The sequence below is a fragment of the Haliotis cracherodii genome, unplaced genomic scaffold, assembly GCF_022045235.1.
Source record: "Haliotis cracherodii isolate W230 unplaced genomic scaffold, xgHalCrac1.p SCAF_5, whole genome shotgun sequence".
NCBI lineage: Eukaryota > Metazoa > Mollusca > Gastropoda > Lepetellida > Haliotidae > Haliotis > Haliotis cracherodii.
Window position 1 is genome coordinate 11,538,657 of NW_027266308.1, and position 27,688 is coordinate 11,566,344.

Sequence of the window (27,688 nt, forward strand, 5' to 3'; positions counted from 1 at the left end):
CTGAAATATTGCCGATGTGACTTTAAATATTTACTCACTCACTCACTCACTCACCCACTAGTACAGACAACTCTGATCGTTTGGTGTTATTTATTACGTTGAAGTACAAAGACCCAATGACGAGCAGTTAGGGTTCACATGCCAAAGGTACCGCGGGTCAACCGAATGTGTTGTCATGCCGAAGGTAAAGTGGTGACGGTGACTTCGCACAGAGAAAAGGCTTCGCTCGGAAGTTTGACCATCTTGGTGATTCTCAAATAACGACCGATAGTGGGCGTGTCACAAGTCAAGGTGACTGTCTCTCCTTGACCAACTTGTTCTTCACGGGATGTGCACATGTGAGGGGTGACCTCTATGTCGCCTGAGCAGCTTGATGGCAGTTGATCATAAAGATCAATCTGGATGTTGGAGAGCCACGTGTCTAGATAGAGGTTCAGTAAAATACATTAACATTAGTTTTGATTTAATAACAAACAATTGGTGAATAATTATATACTGATCAAAGAGACAACGTTTATATTTACATTCATATACCACAGTTAATGCTTGTTATAAGAGGCGACTAACAGGTGGTCAGGTTCGCGACTTGCTTTGATGCATCCTCATTGATAACATTTTCCTAACATTTGTGGGTAAAACATTTAGGCAAGAAGTAGGTATCCCCATGGGCACAGTTGTGTTCCCATTCTTGAGGGTCTGTTTCTTCATGCATATGATTTGGAATTTCTGCTCAGATTGATAAAGTCAAAACAAGGTAATCAGGCCAAGAAGTTAAAGTTACGCTTCAGGTATATCGATGATCTGGTATTGTTTCATTAACAACTCCCTTCCACTGGTTTACCCACTTGCACTGGAAATAAAGGAGACCAGTGACACCGCCTCATCTGTTTCACATTTCTATTGGAGACGGAAAGGGTTTTGTCCTATCGCATACCAGTTATGTGGATCGGTGATGTCGATCACTGGACTGTCTTGTCCAGGCTCGATTATGTACAGACTGCCATCACATAGTTGTAATTACGCTGAGTGGGGCATTAAACAGCAGTCAAACACGGTGAGTATTTCAAAATCATGCTTTCATAGTTTTTGTTCCCTTACCAAATTAGATATACTTTTTGCTACCCTTTGCTTCTATTTGAACCAATACAATGAAACTATATGCGACTATAGAAAACTGCCTAAGAAATATTGGTTGCATGTGTGGAAACAGCGAGTAACATGTGCATATGACTCCTTAATACTGACGACCCTTGAACATCCGGGAATAGAACAGGACTTCAACAACCCATGCTTGCCGGAGAGGCGACTAACGGGATCAGGTGGTCAGACTCTTTGACATGGTTGATGCTTGTCATCGTATCCCTGTTTCGTGGATTGATGCTCATGATGCCAATCACTGGATTGTCTGTTTCATACTCTTTCAGTATCAAAATCCCCAAAGGCAGCAAAATTAATGATCAGGAACATGAATTCATTATCACACAAAATGTTTAAGAATCTTACACAAGATGGAAGCAGTGTCCGCTGCAGATAACATTGAAGTTGAAACGAAATTGTGTTTGATTGATTACATTTGTGTGACAGCACACTTACATTTGTCATCATTCCGGTTTGTGATCTCCACACTTAAGACAGTAACTGCCCCATTCAGATCCATCTGCCACCAGGGAGCATCGCCAGTCTCACTTCCAGTCAGAGAACAGGTGCTGGAGTCATCATCAGTCGCCATCATGGCATTGGTGGAGGAGGAGACAACAGAACTTTGGAGAGCAAAACCTTTCCTTTCAATCGTTACACCTGTACGAACCATCAACAAGAGCTATACGTACCATAAACAAGAGTGCTAGTGGGGATATTTTTATCAGTCTAGCTTCACGCAGCAACACACATGTTACTGGATACGGTCACACAGGTATTCAATATTCACAACAAGATTCAAACTTTTACAACCAGAGAATTGGGTTGTTTAAAGTTAGACATTTGTTCTCACAGTTCTACTATTCCATGTTACCTCCTACGTTAACCTCGCATAACGTCAGATACCCCTTGTAACCCAGCGAAATTCGGATGAAATGTGCAGCAATAGGAGAGTCGCATTTAATAGTTTCTGTTGCCTGAACTTGATCCGGGTGCTTTTTGCATAAATGCGGTTGTGCTTCAGGATTGTTTGTTGGATCTTCTTCAAAGCCTTCAATTATCACGTTTTTCAAGCGATCGGCTGAAGAGAAACAAACATATCATCATCATTCCATGTTCCATATCACCTAGGTACACAATACGTGTAAAGAAAAGTCATGGTGTCAAACAAAACATACCACAGCAGTCCCTTCTGTTTATCAGTGTTATGTTGTGAACTTCGCTCTTCGCACTTAGATGTCCAAGCCACCACGGATGGGAATCAAGACTCGTTTGAGTACACGACCTTCCACTATACATGGGATTTTCATTGCCATCAATTGCTCGAGTTGCCACTCCTCCATCTAAAGTTGAACTTGATGTTGCCGACGTGAAGGTAGGTTTTCCTACAATACGAATGGACTGGGGAGTATCCCATAATGACATATATTGCTATAAGGTTCACATACTGCTTTATAACACATGCATATTTCTAACCACTGCCAAATTGATCACGTGTGTTGTGATCGATTAATTTCACATTAATCGTTTAAAAAGCCCATCTTTAAATTGGATCATATCATCATAAATAAAACTTCAATGTGAGGGAAAACAAAACCACCTCTTAATCTAACAATGTCAAGACGAGTTTAAAGCTTGGTTAACATGTAATTAGATTTGATGTAAATTAGATTTGATGGCTACCCTTAATATGCAAACGAAAGCACGTTAAACTAAAGCCAAACCAGTTGCAGTGTTGCTGACGACTTGAAGTTGATCAATGACAAGGCACTGTTCTTTCATTTTCTTTTGCACTACTATATTCCTCTCTTCCGACTCTTTTTCAACACGTTGGAGATTCTCCGTCAGTGACTTTACATTTTTCTTGACTTCCTGCATTCCTTCCTTTATTGTCGTTGCCTCTTGCTCAAAGCTGCCCTTCAGCTGTTGTACCTTGCCTCTTGTCTCCTTTAATTCAGCTTGTATCTGAGCCTCTATTGCTTCAGTGGCAGCAGTGATGGCTTTAGCATTGTCGTTTTTCGTCTGGTCTCCAGATTTTGTTTGTTTGAATCCCAAGTTCGAAGTGCTGAGTACAGGTGCCCCAAATCTCGGAAACTGGGCTACCGCCAGCCCCAAACAAGATACGAATACCACATAGTAGAATCGTGTCATTTTACCAGATAGATTATGTGACTTAAGAAATTTAGAAGCAGTGGTCATATTTATACCAACTACATTAAGACTCATTATTTCCAAATTGATTTCTGTAAACCTTGAGCAACTGTGATGACTTTGATGTGTTACTGAAATCTATTTTCTATTGTAAATTTAATCTTCAGTCGAATCTCAAAAAGAGTTAAAGAAATGAATGAACATATTTATTAGGAGCTTATTATTTGTATTTGATTCAGATTAGTCAATATAATCACACGACAATCAAATTGCCTGTGTTGTAAAACTAAAATATTTCCTAAATGACAATTGGTTTTTCTGACTCTGTTGTTTAATATGTATGCAGAAAGGAACAAAGAACATCAAATATGAGTCAAAGCCAGCATTACCCGAACAAAGGTTTGACAGGGCTTCAATTAGAAGTAGTTTAACTGTATGGCCATTTGAGATGAAAGATATACATGCATTGTGTAATCATGATATGTTCATACATAATAAAGATGGAAATTGTTGATATATATAATGACTCATTTGTAAATGTCGTAGTCGTACAACCCAGATTTCTATATTTATAAGATAAGAATCATGGCTTGTTTGTCACCTTTAGTGTTTAAATAAGACACACAATCAACTTAAACACATACAAGTTTTTATATACACAAGAAGTTAGAGATTGTTAGTGGCTTTACCCTTAATGGGGGTTGAAGTAGTGTGAAACTGTCCCCCAGAGAGAGTATGTCAGACCATGTCATTCAAAGTAATGTTTTTCCACCACAATTTTAGTCGTAGTATAAACATATACATATACATATGTATGTTCATTTAACATGGCTAAATGTGTCATTAATCGCCAACATCGGAAGGGATGAGGTAAATCCGGCTGGGGTCCACACAGGTAGCAAATGTACTGTAAGTCCCCATGGACCCTAGCATGGTGATCTACCTTCAGGAAGCTGGTGATCTATAGCCCTTTTTATATTGTACCGTTATCTATAGTGATATCTTTAATATTAATTTTACTGTCCATCGATGACAGGTTTTAATTTAGTTAATATATATATATATATATATAGTTATAGTTATAGCACCATATATAGTTTCATTGTATCGGTTAATTATAGTATACACTAGGAATCTATATCTAATTTTGTACCCAATAAACAATTTAAGGCAATCTATGATTTTGAATACTCCCTCACTGTGTTTCTTTGTTTGTAGCCTAGAGCTCGAGGTTAAATCGTTCGCTCGTCACGCCGAAGACCCGGGTTCAATTCCCGACATAGGTACACTGTGTGAAGCCCATTTCTGGTGTCCCCCGCAATTGCTAAAATCGCCCTAAAACCATACTCACTCACTCAATCACTTTTTAAACTGGACTCATTTAAACCTATGTTAGGGGGCACGGGTGGCCCAGTCTTCTAAGGCGCCGCGATTCGCTGTGCAGAGTTGCGTCCCCTGGACACGCCAGAAACCTATGATTGTGGGTTCGAATTCCGGTTCGCCCCGATTATGTTTCTAGGTTTGTCAGCACCATACCTGTGCTCTTGGGTTTCACTGAAGTGGTAATTCCTGCATCACTTCGGGCTTTCCTCCCACATTAAGCTGACACGCCGCGATATAACTGGATTACTGTTAAAAGCTAAACACAGAGATTACAATCGACCCATACGACGGGCAATGACCCCGAACAAAGCAAGCTGAAGATAAATGTGTTGAGCAAGGTCAATTTGTGTTCACTAAGATGGGTTGTAGTGAGGGTATTCATGAACGGGCAGCCAATAAAACTCTCTGACTTTTCCCAATGTATGCTAAAACGTCAAGTTCAAGATAAATGAGTCTAAATTATCAGAAACAAGGCTTCTGTTTGTATTTGTGTGAGAGAATTCAGTTATCTTCCTCCATGTCCCTAGATGTATTGTTTATCTTTTACCCTATCCTTAGATGTATGGTTCCTCCACCATTAAGCTGACACGCTGTGATATAACTGGAATAATGTTAAAAGCGGCGTTAAACCCAACTCACTCACTTAACCTATGGTAAGGTTTCTTTTAGTCGTCAGTTTAATAATATGAATCCTTTAGTTTTCTTAACCTAAATAGTTCACAGAAGTGACACCGTCAGAACCAAAATAAGCATTAACCTCGATGTAATGGCAGTGTATATACGAACTTGCGTATAAAAATATTTTCCATAATCATAAGTTATATCTGCTAAAATCGACTGTACGATTCCGACTCTATAATAAGAATATGTTTATGAATCACTATCAAATAGTTGGCGTTGGCGAAAAGGTGAGCATATGCAACGCCGCTGGTGGCACCCATAAAATCCAATGCACAACGAAGTCAATCCTTCAACTGAAAAAAACCCATAGGGACTTGGTGTTCTTGTAGATTCTTGTCCATATGTCTGTACAGACAACATTGTAAGCATGTCGTTATCATGCATTATTTCGATCTTAACATTTTGTGTCAAAATAATTGATTAAATGAAGCGACAAAACCCTTTTTTATATCCAATAGAAATACAGAGTCGATTGTACCATTGCCACTATATCATGAGCATGTGTTTATGAATCACTATCAAATAGTAATGACTCCAGGTGTTCGCGAAAATGTGAGAGTATCCTGTTCCACCGGTGGCATCCGTCACAATCACACACATGCAAAGGCAAGGCAATTGCTCACCTGAAATAAATATGGGAACATATGGTTCAAGTCAAAATAATGAATTGCGTCGGGCATCATTTTTTTCACTGATGCGTCAAATTTGGGAATGTCCTCCGCATGTCCACCATAAAACATTTTGAAACCTTTACTGGGGCCTTGAATGTTGTAAATCTTGATCAAACAACTTCTGAGCAAGAGTCGCTTGATGCTCTTTGAAATCTTGGTAGAAAAAGCATGCTCGATTGTGTCTCAAAAGCGAAACGTAAACACCAAAGGCAGGAGCTCTTGGAATGTTGCTCGATATGGGAGGAAAGTTCACTGTTGGAAAGTTGAAGTCATCCCTCTTATCATACAGTCTGGTGGAGAGTGTTTTTGTCACTCTGAATCTTTATGCATAGATCTCAACCCGAAACAGATGTGGCGGTCTCACTGGTCTCCTTTATTTCTAGTTCAGGTTGGTAAGGGAATTGGCTATTTGATTGTTATTGAACGATATCAGATCATCGACATAACTGAAGCTAAGGTTAAATTTCTTGGCCAAATTACTTTGTTTTGACTTTGCCAATCCAAATAGAAATTCCGATTCATATGCATAAAGCAACGGATCCGAAAGAAGGGGTGCCTTCTTCTTGCCTAAATGTCTTATCCCAAGTTTTACGTAGATATCATCAAGGAGGTAGTCCAGCATTTCATATATTGTTTTCTCAGTAAACTTCGATGGCATTTGCTTTCATTTTCCACAAATTGTCCTGAACCTCTGAACATAGATACTTAACTGTATCTGTGTACACAACGTTTTCAAAAGTCACATTCTACGTTTATATTGGGACTCTCGCGTCCACCACAAACGTATCATAGGTGCACAGAAGAACAAGACAAATGCGTATATATGGAACCGATGTCCTATCTCTGAATGACACGCCCCTTTATCTTGACAACAGTGTTTTTTGGTTTTTGAAGAAAGAATATTGTAAACTATGATTATGTTCCCTACGTCGACATTACACATAACATCCACACGTCTTCTTAACTACGTTTCACTGTGTAAATATATCAACATAACTTATGATGATTGAAGCAGGCAAATAAACATGTTTGTCAAACTGTATGAGCATTTGCTATAATAATGGCATGGTTCTGAACAGAGTTACTGTTGGCACACAAACAATCGTAAGCATCAACAAATGATTAGCCTCATCAAAACTTATTGCTCTGTATATAGCACTGCTTTAGTCAGAAAAATGGCACTTGTTTGTGTTGTGTGAGTGAGTTTATGGTTTACATCACATCGGCAATATTTCAGCCACATCGTGATGAGAAATTATACATAAAGAGAAAATATATATAAAGCAGAAAACTGAAATTGTGTTTGATTGATTACATTTGTGTGACAGCACACTTACATTTGTCATCATTCCGGTTTGTGATCTCCACATTTAAGACAGTAACTGCCCCATTCAGATCCATCTGCCACCAGGGATTATCGTTAGTCTCACTTCCATTCTGAGAACAGGATCTGGAGTCATCATCAGTCGCCATCATGGCATTGGTAGAGGAGGAAGCAACAGAACTTTGGAGAGCAAAACCTTTCCTTTCTAACGATACAACTGTACGAACCATAAACAAGAGCTATACGTACCATAAACAAGATAGTTGGTGGTGATACTTTTCATTCCACCCAAACATATACTAAACGGATCAGATAATGATCAGACTACCATCACGAAACAACACACATATTACTGGAAACTGTCACACAGGTATTCAATATTCATACCTAGAATTAACATTTTATGACCAGAGAATAAGGAAGGTTAAAGTTAGACATTTGTTCACACAGTTCTACTATTCCATGTAAATGTTACCTCCTACGTTAACTTCGCATAACGTCAGACGCTCCTTGTAACCCAGCGAAATCTGGGTGAAATATGCAGCAATAGGAGAGCCGCAATAGTTTTTGTTGCCTGAACTTGATCTGAATGCTTCTTGCATAAATGCGGTTGTGCTTCAGGATTGTTTGTGGGATCTTTCAATTATCACGTTTTTCAAGCGATGGGCTCAAGAGAAACACACATATCATCATCATTGCATGTTCCATATCACCTAGGTACACAGTACATGTAAAGGAAAGTAATGGTGACGAACAAAACATACCACAGCAGTCCTTTCTGTTTGTCAGTGTTATGTTGTGAACTTCGCTCTTCGCACTTAGATGTCCAAGCCACCAGGGATGGGAATCAAGACTCGTTTGAGTACACGACCTTCCACTATACATGGGATTTTCATTGCCATCAATAGCTCGAGAAGCCACTCCTCCATTAATAGTTGAGCTTGATGATGCCGACGTGAAGGTAGGTTTTCCTACAATACGAATGCACTGGAGAGTGTCCTATAATGACATATATGGCTATAAGGTTCACATACTGCTTGATAACACATTCATATTTCTAACCACTGCCAAATTGATCACGTGTGTTGTGATCGATTAATTTCACATTAATCGTTTAAAAAGCCCATCTTTGAATCGGATCATATTGTCCAAGGGCGTACGTTTCGGCCCTCGGATGATAGCTCAGGGCGATGACGGAAGACAAAACTCAGGGGTGAAGTTTAGACGACGGCAGCCGTGTTTATTGTTGATGGTTGACAATGAGTCGAAAAGGTACATGTTGATAATAACGTGACAGAACGCACAGCGGGACCGAGTGGCCAATCTTCCCGGGTGGGAGAACCGTTCTGTCACTTACACGAGTCAATCTTCTGGCTGTCTCCAGGCTGTCTCCATGACTGACCATGTCAGTCGGGTTTTGAAGAGCGAGGTATTACATTACGTGTGGCAAGGTCATTGTCCCACGTGTATGTATATACGTAAGATCCGGCGACGTTAGGAGGTGTTAATTAAAATTTATAGATAGCACTGGAGATTAAGGGTCCTGCCCGGAGGGGCTTATGATAAGGGGGGAACGCCGAATGTTTGCTGAATATATTAAACAGACAAAGGGCATAGAATTTCGGTGCACTTGGAAACATATTAAACGAGTTAGGTATTTAGATAAATGAAATGTAAAATAAAAGTATTGAAATGGTTTGCACTATTTAAGTAAAAGTATTGAAATGGTTTGCACTATAACAATACCCCTGAACGTCGTGGGGCTTTTGTCCTCAAAAGCTTTTTAAAAATAATGACAATATGGAGTACAAGTACAAGTACAGATCAATGCAAATGACATCGACAGGTTGACAAGTGGTTGCTTCATGCAGTACACTTGACTGAGATGAATGAAATGACATTAGATAAGATATACAGGCGTGTAAAAGTAAATAAGTGAATTACAACAATGTCAATATTGGTGAAACAACTATACATATGTTGAGCGGAGGTGCCGGCTTGTACACACAAAATACAGGTGAGCGGAGATTCCGGCTCACACACAAAGAACATTGGACGAGTTTCCACCGAGCGGCACATGCTGCTCGCGGTCGCCCTTGCAGTCAGAATACCAGACTGCTAGATCACAGGTATCACATTGAAACACACAATAAACATTGTTGAAGTAAAGTACACTGATGACGTAGGGACAAACACATAATGTGCGTAAAGCGTTGTCGTTTGCATATGAAAGTAATATTTTCATGATAACAGTAAGATCTTTGAAATTGGGAGTCTTATATTGTGAGCCTAGACTCGACAAGGCTAGCAGATGTGAAGTGTGATCTGCGCCAAAAAGTAGAATGTGTATGCAAAACCTAACCAACTTCAAAAGTCTAAACTGGAATGAAATGAAAAATTCAATCATGTGAAATTGTCTCGAAGATATTTGAACGAATCGTATTTTGTGTGCCAGAGACCATTTACGGTTGATCGCACGAATATACATAATTTTCGCCGGTATCATAATTAAGCACAAAATCACGTTGGCAAAACGAAGAAGTAGGATATAGACTGTATATACAATCTCCACTGAATAAGCTTGGTAAGCAACGAGGCTCCCTAACTTATTATACCTCTACAATCGCTGCTACTACATCGATTTTATCAGTTTTCACAAAGAGTACAAATAGTTTCAGTGCTTACATACTCAAAAAGGAATAAATGAAGATATAAGCAGGAAATTGTAGGGTATTGGATAACTTTTTGAAAGCTATTGTCTATAGTAATGGTTATAGGGCCACACATTAAAAGAAAAATCCTTGAAACCGGGAGTCTGATTTGTATGGGATGACTTGGAACCCGCAGATATCGTGGATCTGCACTAAATGCGTATAAGCGTAGAGTGTAGGACATGAATAGAGTAGCAGCCTAGCCAATTTCAAAAACTTAATCTGATAAAGATTGTACCTCTGATAACAATATATAGATTGCAATACATACTCATTATAGAAAAACATGACAAAATTTTAAGACAACGAAACAATAATGACTTGATTACATTACATACCTTATAGGAACAAGAACGTCCGTGAGAATATGTATGAGCACAATACACGTTGAGAGTTGGAACGAAAGTTTAATTATATTGTCACACGCACATATATCGGTTGGTACTTGCTAAAGAATCTTGACGTTGGTCGACTTGATCTTGAGTGTTCGTAGCATGGTTCCATGATGTTGCTGACGTTCGGGTAAGCTGGGCTGCTGTTCGTTGAGGACAATCGGGTTGGCTGGGCTGCTGTCTGTTACTGACAATCGGGTTGGCTGGGGTGCTGTCTGTCATCTTCTTCGTTTTCCCGTCAAGATGGCGGCTGGCTTGACGCTGCTTTTGTCTCCCATCAACTCTGAACTACCATTTGCTTTGCTGCGAGGTAAGGTAGGGGGATCGTGCGTGCCGAATGTTTGCTGGAAATATTAAACAGACAAAGGGCATAGAATTTCGGTGCACTTGGAAACATATTGAACGAGTTAGGTATTTAGATAAATGAAATGTAAAATAAAAGTATTGAAATGGTTTGCACTATTTAAGTAAAAATATTGAAATGGTTTGCACTATAACAATATCATCATAAATAAAACTTCAATGTGAGGGAAAACAAAACCACCTCTTAATCTATCAATCTGATGTCAAGACAGGTTTAAGGCTTGGTTAACATCTAATTAGATTTGACGAATAACCCAACCATGCAAACGAAAGCATGTTAAGCCAAAGTCAAACCGGTTGCAGTGTAGCAAAGGACTGCCTGCGGTTGAATCGTGACAAGGTACTGCTCTGTCATCTTCTTTTGCACAGGTTTGTTCCTTTCTTCGGACTCTTCACACTTCAAACTTTGGAGATTCTCCGTCAGTGACTTTACTTTTTCGTTGACTTCCTGCACCTTCCCCTTTATTGTCGTTGCCTCTTTGTCCTGTTCCTCAAAACTGTACTTCAGCTGTTGTACCTTGCCTCTTGTCTCCTTTTATTCAGCTTGTACCTTAGCGTCTATTGCTTCAGTGGCAGCCCCAAACAAGATGCATATACCGCATTTTACAATCGTGTCATTTTACCAGATTGACGATGTGGCATAAATGAAGGAAAATATGAAGGAAGGAAAATATAGAAACGCAAAGGGACAAAGGAAATCCTTTGGAAACCCGAGATTTTCCATCAAGACAACGCAAGACCGCATACTACACGAGTTACCCTGGATTATGTTGCCCACAACAATGTTACTGTGCTGCCATGGCCCTCCAAATCGCCTGATCTAAACCCCATTGAACATTTGTGGGATCTGCTAGACAGACGTGTACGACACCGACACCCTCAACCACAGACGCTTCAACAGCTGAACCATGCTTTGCAGGATGATTGGAGAAGGATTCCACAACGCCAGATTCGAGGACTCATACAGTCCATGTCCAGGCGGTGCAGAGCTGTGATCGATGCTCGTGGTGGTAACACACGGTACTGACTTTGGCACAGTGCCATCACAGACAAAGACATCCCTTAGAACATTAAAAGACTGATTGTAGTGTAAGAAACATGTGTCTCATCCTGTGTAACATTTGGCTGTTGTATCTTCATTATTTATTGTGTAATCCTCTTTCATTAAACATGTAATGAAACACTGATTTTTCTGCTATGCATTTCCTTTTTTGGCCAGTGTATTTCATTGGTCCATCTGTCTACCGATTATGTTGTAAACAGTTGGGATGATCTTTTACACTTCCTACATCTCTAAAAGGCTCAAAATCGACTGTTCACCATCGCAAGGAAGGTGACCCTCCGTAAACAACAAAATTGGACATTGGAAATAAAATTAATGACACGCTAACCAAACCCTCTTCATCATTGAACTATGATCCAAAGTTTCAAATATTCACTATCAGTTCCTGAAGCATTTGCCCGATTCATGTTCAGAGACACTTCTCGATATATTTTATCAGATCTGGAAATCCTCCTTTGTGGCGTAATGCAATATTTGTTCCCATACCTTTAGCTGGTAGGGACCATACTGATGCATCTAATTATCGACCACTATCACTAACCAGCTGTGTGTGCAAAAACATGGAAGCATGGTATTTTAAAAGATCTACATGATTTGCGGTTAAGAGGCCGTTTGCCTCAATTTATATTCGAATTTTATTCGAGATTTATTTTTATATGGCACTCCTATCAAGGTTGTAGAAGAGGTCAAGTTTCTGGGTCTCATTTTCGATCAATTTTAAACCATCAGCTATGTGTTTGCAAGAAACCTATCTTAAAAACACAGATAAATGTGATATAAGGAAATATAATATGTATAATTTCTTCTCACCTCCAGGAGTAAAAGCCACAGGAGGTTCTTCTATCTTAGTCAGACGGGACATAATTCATACATGACAGATATACAATGTGGTTTCCGGAAAAATAGAAGTACCATTGATCATCTTGTGCGTTTAGAATCGTTCATAAAAAAATTCCATTGTAAATAAACAACATGCTGTATCCATCTTTTTCGATTTAGAAAAAGCTTATGATACAACTTGGAAGCATGGCATTTTAAAAGATCTTCATGATTTTGGATTACGAGGTGGTTTGCCTCAGTTCATATCCAGTTTTTTAACCGACAGACAATTTCAAGTCCGCGTGGGTTCAACCCTGTCTGACCAATACAATCAGGATCAGGGTATTCCACAAGGCAGTATCTTGTCTGTCACATTATTCAGCATTAAAATTAACAGTCTCTCCAAGGTATTGAATGACTCAATTGATGGGTCACTCTTTGTAGATGACTTCAACATATCTTGTCGTGACAAAAACATGCACACAATAGAAAGGCAACTGCAGCTTTGCCTCAACAAAATCCACAAGTGGTCGCTTGAAAAAGGTTTTAGATTTTCTAAAGCAAAGATAAATTGTATCCATTTTTGTAGAAATTATAGACCCCATAAAGACCCGGAACTGTTGTTAAATGGTGCCCCCATCAAGGTTGTGGAGGAGACCAAGTTCTTGGGTCTTATTTTTGATTGCCACTTGACGTTTTTACCTCATATCAAATATCTTAAAACTAAATGCTTGAAGGCTCTTGATCTACTAAAAGTTGTTGCAAATACTAAGTGGGGTGGGGATCAGACAACCTTACTTCTCCTGTATAGATCCCTTATTAGATCTAAACTAGATTATGGTTCAATTGTATATGGTGGAGCTGCTAAAAGTCATTTAGAGAAATTAGATAGCATACAGCATCAAGGTCTGAGACTCTGTCTTGGATCATTTAGAACCTCTCCTGTAGGAAGTTTGTATGTGGAGGCCGATGAGCCTTCGCTTGCGCAACGCCGCTTAAAATTATCCCTTCAGTATGTAACTAAATTACGTACAAACCCATCAAATCCAGGGTAATAACTGCGTCTTTCATCCTCTCAATGAGAAACTGTTTCTCAACAAGCCAAAACTTGTACCGCCACTTGGCATTTGGATCAAGTCTCACATTGCAGATGCTCATATTGACCTCCATTTAATATCTCCATGCCGTCTTTTGTCTACTCCTCCTTGGCAACTAGTTAGGCCTGAAGTAGACCTTTCGCTCACTTAATTTAAAAAATCTGAAACAAATCAACTAATTTATCTGCAAGAATATAATCAATTACGGTCCTCATATGATACCTACAAATCAATATTTACAGATGGAACCAAGGATGGTGATGCTGTTGCCAGCGCCACTTTCATTGGATCCAAGACTATATCAACCCGAATACCAGATAACTGTTCCATTTTTCGGCCGAAGCAAAGGCCATATTCACAGCATTAGAATATATCAATAACCAATCAAAACATAAACAATTTATCATATTTTCAGACTCACTCTCTTGCCTTCAAGCTATTAAAAATCTATCTTGTACACATCCGATTTTAATTGAAATTATTGAATTGTTCAATGATCTTGCAACTGGCCAATACGACATCGTTTTTTTGTTGGTTACCGAGCCATGTTGGAATCATTGGTAATACAATGGCTGATGCTGCTACAAAAGCAGCACTCAACAAATCTGTGACACCACTTCTTATCCCTTACAATGATTATAAGCCTGTTATTAAATGTTACATCAGGGATCTCATGCAGAAGAAGTGGGACACCCAAGTAGGTATCAATAAATTACATGAAATTAAACCATCTATCGGTTACACCTACTTGGGCTGTCAGTCCAGATTTGAAGAGGTCATTATACGACGATGTCGTATTGGCCACAGCAGATATACCCACGAATATTTATTGAAAGGTGAGGATCCTCCATTTTGCATCCCTTGTGATGAAAGAATCACGGTCAAGCATCTCCTGCTTGACTGCATTGATTTTCCATCACAAGGGATAAGTATTTCACAGTTACATTTATAAAGGATCTTTTTAATCAAATCAGTGCTCACTTAATCATCGGTTTTAGAAAAGAAATAGAATTAATAGATACATTTTGATTATAATATGTGTAGTATAAAGTAAATGAATTTTAATTTGGTGGAATGAAATCATAACTAAGATTGTTGGTGGCTGTATCTTCACAGGGGTTTGAAGTATTGTAAAACAATTGTCCCCCTGGGAAGGTACGTAAGTCCGGTATCATTCAACGTATCATTTCATTTCTCTGTGATTTTAATCGTAGTATTTTTGTTGATTTTAACTCTTTGGCTAATCTGTCTGATAATCGCCAGTGGCCAGAGGGATGGCGTAAATCCTGCTGGGGTACCATGTAGGTAGCAGAAGTACCGTAAGTCCCCATGGTCCCTAGTATGGTGGCCTAACTTTGGTTGCTGGCGATCTACAGCCCGTTTTTATATTGTATCGTTTGTATTGTATCTGATTATTTTATTGTTCTAAAACTAGTTTTAAAATTATAATCTGTGATATATTGCTGGTTGTTGTACTGTCCTTCGATGACAGCTGTTAATATATAATATAAATGCATAACTTGTTCAAGTTACGATATGGCTGAAATACTGCCGATGTGACTTTAAATATTAACTCACTCACTCACTCATTTTCGATCACCATTTAACTTTTAAGCTACATATTAATTATCTCAAAACTAAATACCTGAAGGCTCTAGATCTGTTGAAAGTTGTTGCTAATAGAATAGGGGAGGTGATCAGACAACCCTCCTCCACTTGTATAGGTCTCTGATCCGCTCTTAATTAGATTATGGCTCCATCGTTTATGGTGAAGCCTGTAAGAGCAATTTACAGAAATTAGATTCAATTCACCATCAGAGCCTACGACTATGTCTTGGCACATTTCGAACATCTCCCGTGGATAGCCTAAATGTTGAAGCTTATGAACCATCTTTGAAGCAACGGCGTATCAAATTATCACTTCCATACATTACTAAATTACATTCTAACCCATTAAACCCTGCAACAAACTGTATTTTTCAACCCCTTTACGGAGACCTTTTTCACAGCCTAAGCTGGTTCCCCCATCAGGCATTCGGATTAAACCCCGCATTACAGCTGTCAATAATAATTTAGATAATATTTCTCCTTTCAGGCTATTGTCTTCTCCTCCTTGGCAACTGATCAGACCGGAAGTAGACTTTACCCTTTCACAATTTAAAAAATCAGACACAAATCAATTGATATATCAATAAGAATATAAACGAGTTAGAAATAAATATGAATCCCAACGTTCCATTTTTACAGATGGATCTAAGATCTAAAGAAAAGTAGCACAGTCTCCAGTGCTGCTGTCATTGGACAAAAAACCGTATCATCCCAATTACCTGACCATAGCTCAATTTTCACAGCTGTAGCCAAAGCCATTTTAACGGATTTGGAATATATTCAAAAACAATCTGGCAGTAAACGGTTTGTCATCCTTTCAGATTCACTTTCTTGTCTACAGGCAATAACATCGAGCTCTTCAAGTCATCCATTCATTTTACATATTTTAGAACAAAACAATGACCTTGCTTCTAGCCAATACGACATTGTCTTTTGCTTGTTGCATAGTCATGTTGGAATAGCAGGTAACACTATGGCTGATGCTGCAGGAAAAGCAGCTCTCAACAAGTCTGTGACACCACTTCTTATACCATACAGCGACTACAAACCTTTAATTAGATGTTATATCAAAGACCTAATGCAGAAGAAGTGGGACACTCATGTGGGCATAAATAAATTACATGCAATATAGGCAAAGATCGGTATACCTACTTGGGTTGTCAGTCCAGATTTGAAGTAGTCATATTAAGACGATGTCATATTGGCCATTCTCGTTATACTCATAGACATTTGTTTGAAGGTGAGGATAGTCCATTCTGCATCCCTTGTGATGACAGAATCACAGTCAAACATGTCTTGTTTGACAAGATAGACACAATTTTTATGGATAACAACTTCTTTAATACTGTAAAAAGCGACGTTTCGGTATAGATCCTTATACCGTTGTCAAGCTTGTCAAGCTTGACTGTATCGATTTTTCAATCACGAGTGATATTTTTTCCAGGTTTCATTGATAAGGTAAGTACACGTTTAATTCTTCTTTTTAAAGAAATTGAGTTAATAGATACATTTTAATAATATGTATTTTAAAAAGTATGTGATTTTAATTTGGTAAGAGGGTACCTAAGTCCAACTTCATTCAAAGTATGTTTCATTTCCGTGGTTTTAATCATAGAAGTCTTGTTTTTTTTTTAATGCTTTGGCTGAAACTTACTAACAATAACCAGCATCCAGAGGGATGGTGTAAATCCTGCTGGGGTACTATGTAGGTAGCAGAAGTACCGTTAGTTCCCATGGTACCTAGCATGATGATAACCTTTGTTTATTGGTGATCTATAGCCAATTTTTATTGTGTATTATTATGAATAGTTCAAATTTGATGACAATATGCTAGTTCTACCATTTACTTGCTGAAGATATTCGCGATAGTTCGAAGTGTCATTTTGACAGACCTGCATCGTCGACTGCGACGTCAATGGTGTCAAGGTAATAGAGAATGGCCACAGCTGTGATAGAGACAGGTTTAGTTAAGTGATGAGTTTTATGCCTCATCGTGCGGATGGTAAATGTCGTTTTTACAGGGAACGTTATTCACGAAACTGCATGCAGGAAGCAGAAAGATTCGGTGGTGGTAGTGTGATGATGTTGGCAGTCATCTCGTACACTGGTAGAACAGACTTGGTGTAAGTTCTGGGGAATTGCTGGACAACCCAACATTACAGGGATGAGATTCTTCAGCCACCCGTCCTTCCCATTGTGCAACAAGCGAACGTCATTTTCCAACAAGACTACGCACGACCTCACATCACTAGACCGGCAACAGCATTTTTCAGCAACCACAGATGCTGTCGTCCCCCTCCAGGTCTCCAGATTTACAACCAATGGCACAATTATGGGATGCACTGGATCAACAACTTGCGAGCACGTCGTCAACAACCCCAGAACCCCCGACATTTGGCACAAGCATTGTAGGCAGAGTTGGTGAACACTACCCAGACCACAATTGGGGATCTGATTGCTTCCATGGGACGACGACCCCAGTCGGTTTTGGCCTCTAATGGTGGCCATACATGATATTGAGAACAGATAACCTTTACCTTGAAAATATACTGTTCCATGTATTCCATGTGGACCCTGGGTCAATGGCAATGATGTGTGCCAATTTTGAACGATCGATTACCATTGATTTTTTATACGATATATTAGATATACATATGAAATCATGTTTGCGTTTCCTTTGTTGCAGAGTATATATCCGTGAGTGCGCGGGTGTTTCAGACAACGAACAATTGAGTTGTTATCATTGGTGGAATATGTAGTTAAACACACCTATTGCTTCAGTTAGAACGTTTCATGGTTAAGTGTAAATAGGCAAATCCGACGGACATTCAGTAAAGCAAACAGACAATCAATACCGTGCACACTGTTTCATGCACAAGATCGAACTTGATACGTCAATGAATCAATTGAAAGTTATCTTCTATTTTCAACAACACGAACATATGGCCGGGTCATGAGTGCCATCAACTGAAATTAATACAGACAACTCTGGTCGCTTGCTGCTATTTATTACATTGTAGTACAAAGACCCAATGACGAGCAGTTTGGGTTCATATGCCAAGGGTGGCGCGTGTCACACGAATGTGTTGTTATGTTGAAGGTAAAGTGGTGACGGTGACTTCGCACAGAGACAGGGCTTCGCCAGGATTTTTGACCTTCTTGGTGATCCTCAAGTAACGCCCGGTAGTGGGCGTGTCACAAGTCAAGGTGACTGCCTCTCCTTGACCAACTTGTTCTTCACGGGATGTGCACTTGTGAGGGGTGACCTCTGTGTCGCCTGAGCAGCTTGATGGCAGTTGATCATAAAGATCAATCTGGATGTTGGAGAGCCACGTGTCTAGATAGAGGTTCAGTAACATACTTTAACCATTACATTTGTTTACATTGAATAACAAACAATTGGTGAGAATCATATAATGATCAAAGAGATAACGTTTACATTTACATACATATGCCACAGTGAATGATTGTCATAAGTGGCGACTAACAGGTGGTCAGGCTTGCTGACTTGGTTGATGCATGTAATTGTTTTCCAGTTATGTGTATCCGTGATGCCGATCACTGGACTGTCTTGGTCCAGGCTCGATTATTTGCAGACTTCCATCATAGAGCTGCAGTACTGCTGAGTGTGGCGTTAAACAATAACAAAAAAATATTAAAATGCCAATACATGCTTAATGTGAGAGACATTACAAAATCCTCAAAAACTGCAAAATGATAGAAATATTAATTCATTATCACACAAAATGTTTAAGAATCTTACACAAGATGGAAGCAACGCCCAATGCAGAAAACATTGCAGTTGAAATGAAAGAAATTGTGTTTACATTTGTGTGACAGCACACTTACATTTGTCATCATTCCGGTTTGTGATCTCCACACTTAAGACAGTAACTGCCTCGTTCAGATCCATCTGCCACCAGGGAGCATCGCCAGTCTCACTTCCAGTCAAAGAACAGGTGCTGATGTCATCATCAGTCGCCACCATAGCATTGGTTGAGGGGAGAGCAACAGAACTTTGGAGAGCAAAACCTTTCCTTTCTATCGTTACACCTATACGAACCATAAACAAGAGCTATACGTACCATAAACAAGTGCTATGCATACCATAAACAAGAGCTATACGTATACGTACCATAAACGAGAGAGCTGGTGGTGATACTTTGATCAGTCTAGCTTCACGAAACAACACACACATTACTGGATACGCTCACACAGGTATTCAATATTCACAACTAGAAATAACATTTTACAACCAGAGGCTTGTTTGGTTTAAAGTAAGACATTTGTTCACACAGTTCTAATCCATGCAAATGTTACCTCCTACGTCAACCTCGCATAACGTCAGATACCCCTTGTAACCCAGCGAAATTCGGATGAAATGTGCAGCAATAGGAGAGTCGCATTTAATAGTTTCTGTTGCCTGAACTTGATCCGGGTGATTTTTGCATAAATGCGGTTGTGCTTCAGTATTGTTTGTGGGATCTTCTTCAAAGCCTTCAATTATCACGTTTTTCAAGCGATCGGCTGAAGAGAAACAAACATATCATCATCATTCCATGTTCCATATCACCTAGGTACACAATACGTGTAAAGGAAAGTAATGGTGACGAACAAAACATACCACAGCAGTCCCCTCTGTTTGTCAGTGTTATGTTGTGAACTTCGCTCTTCGCACTTAGATGTCCAAGCCACCAGGGATGGGAGTCCCGGGGACTCGTGTGAGTACACGAGCCTCCGGTATATATGGGATTTGTATTGCCATCAATTGCCCGAGTAGCCACTCCCCCAGCTGTAGTTGAACTTGATGTTGCCGACGTGAAGGTAGGTTTTCCTACAATACGAATGGGCTGGAGAGTGTCCTATATTGACATGTATGGCTATAAGGCTCACATACTGCTTGATAACACATGCATATTTCTAACCACTGCCAAATTGATCACGTGTGTTGTGACCGATTAATTTCATGTTACTCTTTTGAAAGCTCATCTTATAATTAGATCATACCAACATAGATATATCCTCCATGTAAGGGAAAACAAAACCTCTTAATCTGATGTCAAGACGGGTTTAAGGCTTGGTTAACATCTAAATAGATTAGATGTAAATTAAATTCGATGGATAACCTCAATATGAAAACGAAAGCATTTTAAACTGAAGCCAAACCAGTTGCAGTGTTGCTGAGGACTGCCTGTAGTTGAGCTGTGACAAGGCACTGCTCTTTCATCTTCCTTTGCACGACTTTATTCCTTTCCTTCGACTCTTTTGCAACACTTTGGAGATTCTCCGTCAGTGACTTTACTTTTTCGTTGACTTCCTGCACCTGTCCCTTTATTGTCGTTGCCTCTTTAACCTGTTGCTCAAACCTGTCCTTCAGCTGTTGTACCTTGCCTCTTGTCGCCTTTAATTCAGCTTGTACCTCAGCCTCTATTGCTTCACTGGCAGCATTGATGGCTTTAGCATTGTCGTCTTTCGTCTGGTCTCCAGAAGGGTCTCCTGGGTTTCCAGATTTTGGTTGTTTGAATCCGAAGTTCGAACCGGCGAATACAGGTGCCTCAAATCCCTGAAACTGGGCTACTGCCAGCCCCAAACAAGATACGAATACCCCATAGTACAATCGTGTCATTTTACCAGATTGACTAAGTGACAGGAAATTTAGACGCAGCGGCTATATTTATACTAACTCATTATTTCCAAATTGATTTCTGTAAACCTATAGCAATGTGATGTCTTTGATGTCAATATATAAGTGTTACTGGAAAGTTATTCTCTTTTATAAAGTTTAATCTCCAGTCCAATCTAAAAAAGAATTGATGAAAAGAATGAACAACTTCAGTTGGAGCTAATTGTGTTGATTTGATTCAGATAAGTCAATATAATCATACGACAATCAAATTGCCTTTGTAAAACTAAAGTATTCCTTTATTGACAATTGGTTATTCTCTGACGTTGACGTTGAATATTTATGCATGAAAGGAACAAAGAATATCAAATATGATTCTAAGCCAGAACTACCCAAAAAGCTTAACAGGACTTCAATTAGAGGACGTAATTCAACTGAATGCCAATTGAGATGAAAGATATATACATGCATTGTGAAATCATGATATGTTCACAAGGAATAAAGATAGAAATTGTTGATATATATATAATGACACGAAAGGACCATTTTAATGACTAAAAAAATCAGAGCTATTAGTTTTGATGAGGAGTGGCTTATAAGGCTTATCATTTGTCGAGGCTTACGATTGTTTGTATGCAAAACAGTATCTCTGTTCAGAACCATGCCATTATTATAATCCATGCTCATACAGTTTTACAAACATGTGTATTTGCCTGCTATAGTCATCATACGTTGTGTTGATATATTTACACAGTGAAACGTAGTTGAAAAGACGTGTGGATATTATCTGTAATGTCGAAGTAGGGAAAATATCAGTTTACAAAAAAAGAAAAAAAGAAACAGTTGTCAAGACATAGGGGCGTGTCATTCAGAGATAGGACATCCGTTCCATATACACGCATTATTCTGGTTCTTATGTGCACCTATGATACGTTTTTTTCAGTTTTTTTATGGGTGTCTCAAATGGGGTTCAACTTATCGCCAACGCCAACTATACTGAACCAAATTAAAAACTTCACAATCCGAAAATTTTAACATGTTGACCAGTTATTATTGTGGGCCCTTATTGTTTATTTAAACAGTTATGGCCAGGTATTGTCTTCAGATAACACCCGTTTTTGTGCAGGTAAATCGATCAAAATCATGTGCACAGCATTAAAGTTGCAAAAGTGTTTTTTTTCACGTGCAACTGGTCACGTGGCCATAATACCGCAGGCACTCGTGAAGAGCAACCTCCTCGAGGTGAGTGCTGGGTAGCGCTAATAGCTCTTCCCCCGTGTGGAACCGGGGCAGAATATTTCCACAGCACCCCATTGCTGGTCGTAAGAGGTGACCAAACTGGGCAGCCTGTTTGCCGTGGGTTGCGTCCATGTGTCGGCGGAGGACGGGAGTCTGGTAGTTGAGGGCACTGGTTCCTGGAACTGTGTTCCTTTGCCCAACACACTACTTCGACCCTTACTTCACCTAGACGGGTGGTAAGATGGGCCCGGTCTTATCAATCGTCTGGTCATGCCAGGCCCTGTGCGTAATATTGTATAAGCACACATGTGTTGTATTTTGATGTATATTTTGGCCTTGGCCATGCATAATTTGTGTGAATTAACTATTTTGGATTATATAAATTGCCTAGAGTCTTACGCCAGAAGGCGGTGGCTCATGGGCCAATCTGGTGATGTTGACCTCCGAATAATATATGTCTCCAACTTCTGTCATTGGCGGAACCAGTCTGGCATAGAGTTGGTAGATAAATGTAGCTATTCGCGTCATATTTGCTGGAGTATAGAACCCCTGTATCCCTGGTGTTTGCATCTTGGATATCCATTGCAATGTGACACCGTCCTTGTTGACGCTCCATGGAGGGTGGAGAGCGGGAGTTCTGAACTACTTTCTGTCATCATGTCTCTCCCACAACTTGGTTCCAATAGAAATGAAAAAAAAGAAGACTAGAAATTGACAATTCAACGGACAGTGTATCTCAAAACATAGATTCGTGGTCTAGATTTCTGGTGATTGAGGCCCATGATCAACTGCCCCTTAAACTCAACCCTTTTGCGATTTCAAAAGCCGTTTCTGGGATTTGTGGCGAGGTTTAGAATGTCACGCGTCTCCGTGGTGGTTCCCTCTTGGCGGAATGTTTGCGGAGGCAGCAATCTCTTAATCTTTTGTCCATTCATGTATTTGCAAATGTTGAGGTTGTTGTGTCCGCACACAGGACATTGAACTCTTGCAGAGGTATAGTTCGCGATAGAGCTCGTTGCCTGGCGGATATGTCAGAAGATGAAATCACTGCAGAGTTGGAGGATCAGGCTGTCACGGCTGTTAAACGCTTTACCGTGAGGAAAGAGAGTGGCATTCAAAATACAAATACATATATGCTGACTTTTGCACGCTCATCTATTCCCCAATCTATTAAAGCAGGTTATAACATCATCGGAGTGGATGTGTATGTCCCCAATCCACTCCGATGTTTCACTTGTCAACACTTTGGACATGGTTCAAAATCATGTCGTAACTCAGTGGTTTGTTCTCGCTGTGGTGGCGATCATGATGGAACCAGTTGTACAAATGCCGCCAAATGTGCTTACTGTGGCAATGACCATGTCGCCTCATCCAAGTCCGGTCCTGTGTGGCAGACAGAATCTAAAATAATCAAAATTAAATGTGAACAAAACATTTCCTACAATGATGCAAAACAACTTGTAAAAAAACAGTCAACTTCTCCCTCAACTTTGCATTATTCTGCAGCTGTTTCCCGTACTGTCGCTACTGATCAACCAGTTCCAACCAAATCAGTTACTCCTCCAAAGTCAGTTGAACATCTGCCTAGTTACTCAATCACTTACTCTACAGCAGAAACTCAGACCAGTAATCAGAATGTGGGTCAATCTGACCCAGCTGTACCAGCACCAACCGTTGACATTGTACACTCTTCAAAAAAAGGAAAGACAAAACAGACAAGCTGCCAGGGTACCCTCTCCACCAGAGGTACCAGTTCACAACTCCTTTGAACTTCTGGACATGGAGGTAACTCCGTCTTTGGAGACCAGAAGGAGTTCCTCTCCCTCACGTTCGCGTGGGAGATCACCAATTGAGCCACCATGACTCAATCATCATATTTAATTCAATGGAACTGTAGAGGACTTAGGAATAATTATAATGATTTACAACTCTTAATCCAGGATTTTAAACCATCTGCATTATGTTTACAAGAAACATATCATAAAGACACTGACAAATTTGATATTAGAGGTTATACCTCTTACAATTTCTTTTCACCTGCAGGTGCTAAAGCCACTGGAGGTTCTTCAATTTTAATGAAACACGACGTCATCCATAGCCCCGTTCATCTTACTACTTCCCTTCAAGCTGTTGCAGTCCGTGTAACTTTGCACATAGTTTTTACTTTGAGCTCGTTATATATTCCACCATCTACTTCTCTCCGACAGTCTGAACTTCAAGCTCTCTATGATCAACTCCCCAAGCCCTGTGTTATAATGGGTTCTCTCAATGGACACAATCCACTTTGGGGTAGTGTTCAGACAAATAATAAGGGGAAGCTTTTGGAAGACTTCATTTCAAACAATGACTTATGTATTTTTAATGATGGTTCAAACACATATCTACATCCTGGTACAGGTACTTACTCTGCACTGGATTTATCAGTTACAGGTTCTGCTTTATTAAACGAATTTGAATGGTCTGTCCATGAAGACCTATGTGGCAGTGATCATTTTCCAACCATTTTAAAACTTGTCTTACCTTCAGATGTTCGTTCCTCCTTCAACAAGATGGAACTTCAATAAGGCCAACTGGCCTTTGTTTGAAATGCTTGCATCCACTAAATTAAAACCTGATCTGTTTCTTGAAGCTACTGATCCTGTGCAATTATTTCCAGATGAATTGAACAAAATAGCAGATGAATGTATTCCTAAGTCCTCTACAAATCAACATATCCGTAAACCATGGTTCAATAATGACTGCAAACAAGCTAGGAAGGCACGGAAAAAGGCTGAACACTATTTCCGTCGCCGTCCCATGGTCCATAATTTAAATAAATATAAAATCTTAAATGCTAAAGCCAGGTGTACGTTTAAACAAAATAAACGGCAATCTTGGCAACATTATGTTTCCAAGATAAACTCGCGAACGCCCATGTCCAAGGTATGGAACATGATACAAAAATTAAAGGTAAGGGTTCTAAATGTAGCGTCCACCATCTTAAGAATGGGGATGAACTACTAACTAATAAATCGGATATCGCAAATAAACTAGGTGAAACGTTAGCTAAACATTCTTCTTCCTCAAATTATGTCCCTCAATTCCAAAAATTTCAAAAACAGCAGGAAAAGAAAACTATACATTTTAAATCGGATAATGGGGAAGATTATAATGAAATATTTTCGATCCATGAACTTCATACCGCTCTTGGACAAGCTCATGATACTGCTACAGGAGCTGATAATGTACACTATCAACTCCTGAAGCACTTACCAGAACCGTGTTTAGAAACCCTTTTGTTGATTTTTGATGATATATGGACATCAGGTAAGTTTCCTTCTTCCTGGCGTGATGCCATAGTAATACCCATACCGAAACCTGGACGGGATCACAGTGATCCCTCAAATTATAGACCCATTTCATTGACCAGTTGCGTTTGCAAAACCATGGAACGCATGGTCAACAATAGATTAACATGGTACTTGGAATCAAATAATTTACTTACAAATATCCAGTGTGGCTTTCGAAAGAATCGCAGTACCGTTGACCATTTAGTACGGTTAGAATCATTTGTGAAAAATGCAATCATTAATAACCAGCATGCGGTGTCTATCTTTTTCGATTTAGAAAAGCGTATGACACAACGTGGAAACACGGGATTTTAAAGGATTTACATGATTTTGGATTGAGAGGCCGTTTGCCTGAATTTATATCCAAGTTTTTAACTGGCAGACAATTTCAGATCCGCGTGGGTTCTACCCTGTCTGATCATTATCATCAGGATCAGGGTGTCCCACAAGGCAGTATTTTGTCTGTAACTTTATTTAGTATAAAAATAAATAGTCTTTCAAAGGTTTTAAGTGATTCAGTAGATGGATCACTTTTCGTGGATGATTTTAATGTTTCTTGTCGAGGTAAAAATATGCATACAATAGAGAGGCAGTTACAAATCTGTCTCAATAAAATTCATAAATGGTCCCTCGAAAACGGGTTTAAATTTTCGAAATCAAAAACTAATTGTATACATTTCTGCAGAAAATATAAGCCGCATAAGGACCCTGACCTACATTTAGATGGCACCCCTATCAAAGTTTTTAAAGAGGCCAAGTTTTGGGGCCTTATTTTTGATAGTCATTTAACTTTCCTTCCGCATATTAATTACCTTAAAGCTAAATGCCTGAAGGCACTCGATTTGTTGAAAGTAGTTTCTCATTCTAAGTGGGTAGGGGATCAAACAACTCTCTTACACTTGTACAGGTCATTGATCCGTTCAAAACTCGATTATGGCTCCATCGTCTACGGTGGAGCCTGCACAGGTAACGGCAAAAGTAAAAAACTGGATACTGCACCATCATCAGGGCCTAAGGCTTTGCCTTGGAGCCTTTAGGACGTCTCCAATTCACAGTCTGTATGTAGAAGCAGATGAACCTTCTCTTAAACATCGCCGTCTGAAATTATCGTGACAATATGTTACTAAATTATATTCAAATCAGTCAAATCCAGCTTTTAATTGCGTCTTTAATCCTCTTTACCAAGATATTTATAATAAAAAATCGTCTGTTGTTCCACCACTTGGAATCAGAATCCAGTCTGACATGTCTGCCGCAAATATTAAACTGCAAGATATAGCTCCCTTTCAACTGTTTACATCACCTCCTTGGCAAATGTTAAGGCCAGAGGTAGATCTGTCCTTAACAAAATTAAAGAAATCAGATACTAACCAATTAATTTATCAACAAGAATACAATCAATTAAGAACCACTTACGACACTTATAAATCTATATTTACAGATGGATCCAAGGATGGTGGCACAGTTGCTAGTGCCACCGTCATTGGATCCAGAACACTATCTTCACCTGATTGCAGTTCCATATTCACAGCAGAGGCAAACGCCATTTTTACAGCACTAAAATATATCAGTAATCAATCTAAACATACACAATTCATTATTTTCTCTGATTTACTTTCATGCCTTCAGGCAATTAAAAATATGTCATCCAAACATCCACTTTTAATCCAAATTCTCGAATTATTTAATGATCTTGCTACTGGCCAATATGACATCGTCTTTTGTTGGTTACCAAGCCATGTTGGCATCACTGGTAACACAATGGCTGCTGCTGCTGCTAAAGCAGCACTCACTAAATCTGTGACACCACTTCTCATACCCTACACTGATTATAAACCTGCAATTAGATCTTACATTCGTGATCTGATGCAAAAGAAGTGGGACACCCAAGTAGGTATCAATAAATTACATGAAATTAAACCAAATATCGGTTACACCTACCTGGGCTGTCAGTCCAGATTTGAGGAGGTCATAATGCGACGATGTCGTATTGGCCACAGTAGATATACACATGAGTATATATTAAAAGGTGAGGATCCTCCGTTTTGTGTCCCTTGTGATGAAAGAATCACGGTCAAGCATGTCCTGCTTGACTGC

At 39.4% G+C, this 27,688-nt stretch overlaps 2 protein-coding genes and 1 pseudogene across 2 annotated transcripts; all 3 read right to left on the reverse strand.

Moving 5' to 3' along the window:
* Positions 1-173: 173 nt before the first annotated feature.
* On the reverse strand, positions 174-3,288 carry LOC139442011 (uncharacterized). Its single transcript, XM_071222765.1, has 5 exons — positions 2,862-3,288; positions 2,316-2,522; positions 2,012-2,218; positions 1,594-1,797; positions 174-421 (listed from the first exon to the last, which is right to left on the reverse strand). The coding sequence occupies exons 1-5, from the start codon at positions 3,286-3,288 to the stop codon at positions 174-176; spliced, it is 1,293 nt and encodes a 430-aa protein (XP_071078866.1).
* A 4,046-nt stretch (positions 3,289-7,334) lies between these two features.
* On the reverse strand, positions 7,335-11,396 carry LOC139442433 (pentraxin fusion protein-like; annotated as a pseudogene).
* Positions 11,397-18,489: 7,093 nt separating this feature from the next.
* Positions 18,490-21,026, reverse strand: LOC139442021 (uncharacterized). Its single transcript, XM_071222774.1, has 5 exons — positions 20,567-21,026; positions 20,025-20,234; positions 19,721-19,927; positions 19,250-19,453; positions 18,490-18,737 (listed from the first exon to the last, which is right to left on the reverse strand). The coding sequence occupies exons 1-5, from the start codon at positions 21,024-21,026 to the stop codon at positions 18,490-18,492; spliced, it is 1,329 nt and encodes a 442-aa protein (XP_071078875.1).
* Positions 21,027-27,688: the final 6,662 nt, after the last annotated feature.

Bases quoted from the DNA above. Each gene is read 5' to 3' on its own strand.
- LOC139442011 (XM_071222765.1), bottom strand. From the start codon at position 3,288: ATGACACGATTCTACTATGTGGTATTCGTATCTTGTTTGGGGCTGGCG. The intron at 2,523-2,861 runs GTTTGGCTTTAG...TTCGTATTGTAG, and splicing joins CGTCAGCAACACTGCAACTG to GAAAACCTACCTTCACGTCG. The intron at 2,219-2,315 runs GTATGTTTTGTT...GTTTCTCTTCAG, and splicing joins AAACAGAAGGGACTGCTGTG to CCGATCGCTTGAAAAACGTG.
- LOC139442021 (XM_071222774.1), bottom strand. From the start codon at position 21,026: ATGACACGATTGTACTATGGGGTATTCGTATCTTGTTTGGGGCTGGCA. The intron at 20,235-20,566 runs GTTTGGCTTCAG...TTCGTATTGTAG, and splicing joins CCTCAGCAACACTGCAACTG to GAAAACCTACCTTCACGTCG. The intron at 18,738-19,249 runs GTAAGTGTGCTG...ACCTCTATCTAG, and splicing joins AAACCGGAATGATGACAAAT to ACACGTGGCTCTCCAACATC.